Genomic DNA, 8253 nt, shown 5'->3' with positions numbered 1-8253 from the left:
CGCAACGAAGAGTAGCCTCCGCTCGCCGCAACTAGAGAAAGACCGCATGCAGCAACAAAGACGCAATGCAGCCAAAAACAAACAAAATTAATTAAATAAATCTATTTAAAAAATGTGGAGAGGAAGACAGAGAAGTTCGGCTACACTGAGCAGAGGGTGAGAGGAGATGAAGGTTAAGACACAGGCAAGGGTCAATTTAGGTAGGGTCCAGTGGTCTGAAATTTACCTTACGGGCAACGGGGAGCCACTGCGAGATTTTAAGCAAGGGGTTAGTCCGCTGAGACTCAGAAGTGACTTGTCCAATTTATTCAAATAGGAAAAGAAACAGAAAATTAACTCCTAATTGTTTATAATTAACTAATTCCTAGTGAATTAACTAATTCTAATTCCCTGCTATCCCATGTTTACCACTAACCTGCCAATTCAGAAGGCAAGATAACCGTTTCTAACTGGCCACTTGCTCTGCGGAAATGGCCTGTGTTTCAACCGGAAATAAAATGACCGCTACGCACGCCCCCTAATGGCAGGATGCAGCCAAGCCAAGTCCGGAAAGCCGCAACACCGGAAGGGGCCGGCTGTTTCCGGTGAAACCCCAACGAAACACAAGCTCAGCGGGCGAATCTGGGAGATTCGGCTAGCGTGCCCAGTGCACTCGGCTCCGCGACGTCGTATGCGCGCTTTTGCGCAGGCGCAGCAGCTACCGCGTAGGAAACGCGTACGCAAAACCGTGCGCGTGCCCGATCTCCGTCCGGCGCATCGGTGCTGCTTCGAGGGTAAAACCTTTGGAGCTGTGAGGCGGATATTTGTTCTCTTAACTACAACTCCCAGCATGCCTCGCACCTCATTAATGGTACTAAGTGTAGTTTCCTAGGATAGGTTAAAAAGAAGTTGAGATGACGATGACGTACCAAGGAGGAAAAAAATTGAATACGCTGTTTGAGCATATTATTCACCGAAGCCCCAGTGGCCTAATGGATAAGGCATTGGCCTCCTAAGCCAGGGATTGTGGGTTCGAGTCCCATCTGGGGTGACTATACTTTTGCCTTTAAAATAATAAAACTTTTTACCTTTCCTCCTTCTTAAACAATTATAGCGAAAAATACTAACTTAATTTTACTCTTTAAAGATGGAAAATGTATGCGTGGTTTTTCTAGGTGTGAGGCTACAGTTTGCGAGAATCAACATACTCCCATTCCCTTCTGAGCCGTAACCCCATTAAGATTTCTGCTAAGTCAGTACGTTGAATTTTGACATCCCCTCTAGACATAAAATCTTCTCAAAGTTTTCTATTTCAAATTGACACCCACTTCCGACGTGCCCTCATTTTCTTCAGTCAATGGTCTGTCACCGAATGGCGTCTGAAATGACGCAGTCAGGAAAGGAACTAGGACCTTCTTTTCCCTTGCCCGGCCTGTCTTCAGGCTCTTCAGTTACACTCGGCTTTCGTTTGCTTTTGTCTTAACACCTTAGGACGCCGCTCGGTGTTCGATTAATAACGCTCCGCAAAGAAGGGAAGTGAGACATTCCACTGTCCTGCAGTCGATAGGGGAAGCCGGCAGTCTGGTTCCGACCGTACCATTAAGCGGCTGAGCAAGGGGGTGGTGAGGGAGTAAGAGGGGAGTAGGGCGCCGTCCCGCGCCAAGCTCGGACGACGGGAAAATGGCGGCCTTGGGGTCACCGCTGCGTACTTGGCGAGGCCTTCTCCGAGAGTTGCGCTACTTGAACGCGGCCACAGGCCGACCCTATCGCCACACCCCGGCCTATCGGTACCTCGTGAAGGCTTTCCGTGCACATCGGGTACGGAAGCCCGTGTCCGGGGGCTCCAGCGTCCCTTTCCCGGGAAGGGAGGGAGAGTCGGGTCTGGGCAGGGTGGAGCGCGCCTGGCCTTAGCCCTCCTTTCTGAGGCTCTGGTTCCCTCCAAACAGATCGAGGACCGGCGGGAAGGCAAAGTCATCCTGGGGTGGAGCCGTCCCTGAGGATTTCATTGGCTGTCTTTGGCCTGTGTGGAGGGGAAAGTGAGAAGGAAGTGAAATGGCGGAAATAGAGAGGGACAAGAAAAAAGATGTCCTTGGTGGAGAGTGTAGAGTCCCAGGCCACAGCATCTACCCAACACTCTCCTTCCCGGAGGAGAGCTATTCTGGGAACCGGTTTTTGATGCAGAGAGGAAATATTGGGCGCTTCTTGAAAAGCAGGACTACGCCGCTTCGGGGAATGGTGCCTTGCAGAGCTGAACTAGAAACCTCTAGTGAGGTGGTACTGTGAGTTACAACATTAACGCGATATGTGACCAGACAACAGTTTTTCCGCCTGTAGTAGATAAATATGTACATATGGGAGGCCGTCATTCTTGGAAAATCCCTTTGTGAAATCCGCACTCCTTCTACCCCTTAGGCAAGATCGGATGGAAGATAGTTTCTTTCTTCAAAAGGGGCAACTGAGGCTCGGGGACAGTTGACCTGTACAAGCACATGTATAGGAACAGCTAGGCTCTAGGTTACTCGGTTCCCAAATAAGAGTCTTCCATTTAATTGCTGACTCTAGAGTTCCTGATCTGGCTTGGAAAGACGTTGCAGCCTTTCTCAGAAATATAAATTGGAGAGTCAGCTTGGGCTTTAGCAAAGGAAACTTAGCGTCTTTTGAGCAGTGTGGGAAAGGGGAGAACCGTCATCCTAACTCTTGATTTTCTGAACCATGGAAGTTAGAATGCAAAATGTTAGAACTAAACTTCCACTAATTTTTTTATTTTTTTTTTTGCGGTATGCGGGCCTCTCACTGCTGTGGCACTTCCCGCCGCGGAGCACAGGCCCTGGACGCGCAGGTCCAGCGGCCATGGCTCACGGGCCCAGCCGCTCCGCGGCATGTGGGATCTTCCCGGACCGGGGCAAGAACCCGTAGCCCCTCCATCAGCAGGCGGATTCTCAACCACTGCGCCACCAGGGAAGCCCTCAACTAATTTTTAAAAGGTCACAATATTAGGGACTGTTAGGAACTTGGCTAAGAACGACGAATAAGAGCCACATGGGTGCTGTCTTTTAAGAAGCTTACAATCCACCCGAGGAGCCATATAACCAAGGACTTAGAATAAACAAGTGCTAAGGGAGTAAATAGACAACAGGGGTCCTGGCATACAGACGGGGTAGGCTTTCAGGAGGAAATTCATTAACCAGGGACTTGAAGAATAAATTCGAGTTAGCAAGTAAATGGGGGTTGGGGAAGATGAGGTCCAAGTAAAGAAGGTGCATAACTGAAAGCCCAGAGGTGGAGGAACTGACAGGTGAGAGCTGCTAAGGTTTAGGGTGTGGTGGATGACGTGGAGGAAGATGAGGTAGGTGGTAGGCAGCAATTTAAACTTTATTGGAAATGTAATGGGAAGTCACTCTTAAGATTTTTAAGGTGACATGATTATAGTTGTACCTAATGGAGGCAACATTATTGCCCTTGAGAAGGCCTTGGTAATGGCTCTGAAATTCCTTGGAAATACACCTGAAATTCATGCTAAAAATTCCAGAAACACCACTCTGTGAAATGCATATGAGGATATGGGGAAGGGTTCTATTTCCTGCTGGCTCAGAGCTAACTCAATAATCTATGCCCATTTTCTCTCTCCTCTCCCTAGGCTGAAGGGATTCAGTTAGGGAGGGATCTCCCCTTTCTCCATAGAGAAAATACAATTTTCTATTTCATTAGATCTCTTGGTCTCTTGTGGTTCATTTACTATGTAATATTGCTGATGCTTCTCTCCTGACTCCTCTGACTCAGGCTGAATCAAGATCAGTTACGTTCTGTCCTATACTAACATAGAATTCCTGTTTCAAATTCTATCAATTTAGACTTATATAATAGAAATGAATGTTACCCTTTGTTGATGCTTGACATTAGTGTTGGTCACTCATAAATTTTTAATTATAAAAAGTTAAATTGATTAAAGCAGATGAATTTTATTTTTGAGCAGCTTATAGGTGCCATTTTCATATATGTGATCTGCAAATCTTAAAGCACACATTCTAGTTTTCAGATTCCAAACCTAGATATTCAAGTAAAGAAAGGTCAAAGAGAGACATGTAGGCAGTGGTGCCCAAAGATTAATCCACACTTGAACAGGGCTCCTTAAGTCATTTGAGGCTATGCACACATCTTTGTCTTACCTTTCCTTTCCCTTTCTCACAGCCTCAGAACATAAAACTAGTCAAGTAAAGTCTGTGTACTAATTTAATCTGGAAGTTAATTATGATGAAGAAAAAACAAAGTTTGTAGTCACTTTGGAATGGATATGACATTTCCAGCTTCTAAAGGTCATCAGAATACAGATTTTTCAGATGAATAAGTAAATTGTGAGAGCGAGTATAATTAAGTAGTATGAACATATGCATATTACTTTTATTTATAAAACCTTCATTTTGTTAATGGTGAGGACAAAGCTATTTTTCAGAAAAATAAGTTTTTAATTTTCATTGAAATGAAAGGCATATGCCATATTAACCGAAGTCCACAGTCACATAAAATAAAGCAGCCCTTCATTTGTTTGAAGGGGAGAAAGTTCTGTATTTTATTCCTTAGGTGACGTTAATGATCAGTGACCTGACTATATTCCCCATCTCTGCCATTAACCAACCATAGAGCCTCTCTGGGCTTTAGTTCCCTCATTCGTTAAATGAGGGTGTTGAACCAAGAGATAAACTTTTTTCCAGTATTAAAATTTGAGGACATGATGAAATGCTTCAGTGAAACTCTTTGTAAAATTCCTCTTTGATTAACAGGTGCCAGCTTTCCTAATCATCAACAGTTACAGAGTGCCTCTATATATGTACAGAGTGCCTCTATATATGTACAGAGTGCCTTTATATATGTTATTAAGTATACACAAACACATGTTTGTATGTCCTCTGCATTTACTTTCATTCTAGAGAATGCTTGTTTAATAAAACTTTCTCTGTGGACCTGTATCTGCAGCTGGGCTGTTAATAGAATATCTGACCTTGCTACTTCTCCAGGTCACCAGTGAGAAGTTGTGCAGAGCCCAGCATGAGCTTCATTTCCAAGCTGCCACCTATCTCTGCCTTCTGCGCAGCATCCGAGAACATGTGGCCCTTCACCAGGAATTTCATGGCAAGGGTGAGCGCTCAGTGGAGGAGTCGGCTGGCTTAGTGGGTCTCAAGTTGCCCCAACAGCCTGGAGGGAAGGGCTGGGAGCCATGAAAATGGAGAGATTCCTTGGATGCTGCCTTCATACAAGAATTTAATAATTTCTATCAATATGTATTTATCATTAAATTTTTTTTAAAGTTTAGGGGTTTTCTCTGAAATTTTGTTGACTGAATTTCTCTGAAATTTTGTTGACTGAGGTTTTCTTAGGGAGGTTTCATCTTTACTCTCAGTGAATTTTCTGAAGTTCCTACACTAGGCTGCTTGATGTTCTTGATTTACTTTTAAAACTCTTTAGTTTTCTTTTTAATTTAAAAAGTAATACAGCCTATTAAGGAATTCAAATGGTACAGACATAAAATAAAGCCCTCTTACCTTTTCCCTTGTCCCTCCCTCCCCTCTCCCAACCCCATTACCAGGTGGTAACGATTACTAACAGTTTGGTGGGCATGTTTCTAGATGTTTCCTATGCATAAACAAACAATTATACATATATACCTTTTATCTAAGTACACAAATATGATGTTAAGGTCCTGGTAGGAAACAGATGGCACACTCATACAGGGTTACTGAGGAGAGTTAATGAAGGGATATTTATAAAGATGTGGGTTGAATTAAGGTCAACAAGACAGTGGGGGGCTGTTATCTCCCAAGCCTGACAGAGTTGACCCTTAGGTATAAGAACATGGCCACCACTCATCTGCAGGCTGCAGGAAGGCCAGGGAGAGGGCAATGGAATGAGCACACTGACCGCTCCGCTTCTGCCGTCTGCCTTCCATGTCAAATTGCTCTTCCTTCTGAATTCTGTCTCAGGGTGAAGGGCTCCATAATGCACTTGGCTGACCAAGTCAAGAACTTGGGCTTCATTCTGTATTTCTCTTTCTCTTCACTCTCCAGATCCAGTCAGTAAGTTCTGCTTTTGCAAGAACTGTTAGCATCACTGTCTCTGTCCTAGTTGAAGCACTGGAAATCTTTTGGCTGAACTATTAAACTAGACTCATAAGTGGTCCCCTTGCCTCTAAAGCCCTAAATTCCACAAATAAAAATTCTCTGTGAACTACCAATAGTTCTTTATCTGTGCCCCCTTTGTGGTATATGTCAGTTTCTTCTGGTATTATAATTGTAGACGTATAATCTCTTTTTCCCTGGACTGTCAGCTCCTTTAGAGTAAGGATGCTGTCTCATTCATTTTTGTAGTCTATAAAGCGTCTTCCACAGTGACTTACATAGACAATTATTCAGTCAGTGTTTTGAATGCAAGGCTCAGTTCTACTCACTAGGAGAAAAATCTGAACAAAAATACTCCAAGCACTTCAAAACATCATCTCTTCTAAGAGATTAACATTAGAATAATAGTATTAAGAGGTCAAAACAAGCATTTGTTCAATTGAACTGATCAAAAAAATAAAAATGTTTAACATACTATTTCCCCCTATGTTATTTCATGGACATGGGTATATTGTTATCTGAAGATGTTTTACTTTGCTAAGATGAAGAAAGCAAAAGGATTAGGATAGATTGATGTTTTGATTCCTTTAGTTAAAATATTGTGTATATAACAAATAACTTTTTTTCTGGCCGAGCCGAGCAGCTTGTGGGATCTTAGTTCCCCGAATAGGGACTGAACCCAGGCCACAGCAGTGAAAGCGCTGAGTCCTAGCCACTGGACTGCCAGGGAATTCCCATAACGTTTTTAAAGAAAGAGATTTGAGGCAGAACTGCCGAAAAGGGTAAGAAATACTTACGGGCTTGCAGTCATATAGACCTAGGCTTTAATCCCATCTTTATCATTTACCAGCTGTGTGATCTTGGGTAGGTTAGTTGTCCTGAGCTTGTTCCCTCTTCTGTAGAATGAGAATGCCAACAAGGTGGTTGTAATAAGTGAGACTAATGTTTACATAAAACATTTGCACAGTACATAAGTGCCTGACAAAAAAGAAAAACTTGTTTTCTTCTTAAACCACCGCACCCTTATTCTTTCATCATGAACCCTTCCTCTAAGCCCTATTGCCACCAGTCTTCTGAAATACAGACAACTTATTTCCCATGGTTTAAATGATTTGCTCAGGCCATTTCTGTCCTTATATAATAACCTGGACCTCCTATCAATGGTCTTACCACCCAGAATTAGGTGAACTCAATGTTAGAAATAGACGGAATTGACTGTATTAGTGATAAACTTTCTATACTGGGAATGTCCTAAAAGTAGGGACTCCTGAGGTTTTGGCACTGTGTTAACTCACTGTAGTTTTTGATGTGGTATGTGCTTTATCACATTCCTTTGCTGTCTCTTCTGACTGTCCTTTAACTTCAGCTGCTTCCTCTCACTGAATTCTATTAGTATTTAAATGTGCTCAAGCCTCTTCCATCTAAAAACAACTATAGTTGACCCTTGAGCAATTTGGGGGATTAAGGGCGCCAATCCTCCACAGAGTCAAAACTCTGAGTTTAATTTATAGTCTGCCCTCCACGGTTCTGCATCTGCAGATGCAACCAACTGCGGGTCGGGTAGTACTTTGGTATTTATTATTGAAAAAATCCACGTATAAGTGGACCAGCACAGTTCAAACACATGTTGTCCAAGGGTCAGTTGTACTCAGCTTTAACTCAAATATCTTTTCAGCTCCTATCTTCTAACTCATTCCTCTTTGCAAACAAATTGAATGTATTCAATGAATTGAATGAATTTATTCAGTGGATTGAGTGAATTTTCATTTTCTACATTTCTTTTTTAAAGTCTTTATTGAATTTGTTACAATATTGCTTCTGTTTTATGTTTTGGTTTTTTGGCCGCGAGGCATGTGGGACCTTAACTCCCCGACCAGGGATAGAACCCGCACCCCCTTCATTGGAAGGCAAAGTCTTTTTTTTTTTAATGTTTATTTATTTATTTATTTTCTTATTAGTCATCTTGGAAGGCAAAGTCTTAACCACTGGACTGCCAGGGAAGTCCCCACATTTTTTAAACTTATATTGAGGTATAATGTACATATAATAAATATACAGGTGAATGAATAATGACAAATGAACGCATCTGTGTAATAACCACACCAATAAAGCTATAGAACATTTTCATTGCACCCCAAAATTTCCCTTGTGCCCATTTGCAGAC

At 42.7% G+C, this 8253-nt stretch overlaps 1 protein-coding gene and 1 non-coding gene across 5 annotated transcripts in view; both read left to right on the top strand.

Moving 5' to 3' along the window:
* The first annotated feature begins 957 nt into the window (after positions 1-957).
* On the top strand, positions 958-1030 carry TRNAR-CCU (transfer RNA arginine (anticodon CCU)). Its single transcript has one exon. It is a non-coding gene; the product is annotated as a tRNA-Arg (tRNA).
* A 529-nt stretch (positions 1031-1559) lies between these two features.
* Positions 1560-8253, top strand: part of LUC7L2 (LUC7 like 2, pre-mRNA splicing factor) — a 70429-nt gene continuing 63735 nt past the window's right edge. For 3 of the 4 annotated variants that reach the window (XR_009565250.1, XM_060305241.1, XM_060305243.2), the window contains exons 1-3: positions 1662-1797; positions 1926-2250; positions 4992-5112. Coding sequence is in view for 3 of the 4 variants with exons in the window: in XM_060305241.1 (XP_060161224.1) it covers positions 2032-2250; positions 4992-5112 (340 nt within the window). In the remaining variant the exon portion in view is untranslated. Of the gene's footprint in view, positions 1798-1925; positions 2251-4991; positions 5113-8253 lie in introns of all 4 variants that reach the window. The other variant, XM_060305242.2, reaches the window with a different exon arrangement.

This window comes from Globicephala melas, chromosome 9, assembly GCF_963455315.2.
Source record: "Globicephala melas chromosome 9, mGloMel1.2, whole genome shotgun sequence".
Lineage (NCBI taxonomy): Eukaryota > Metazoa > Chordata > Mammalia > Artiodactyla > Delphinidae > Globicephala > Globicephala melas.
Note: the sequence above shows the minus strand (reverse complement) of the source record. Positions and strands in the feature narration are given on the sequence as shown.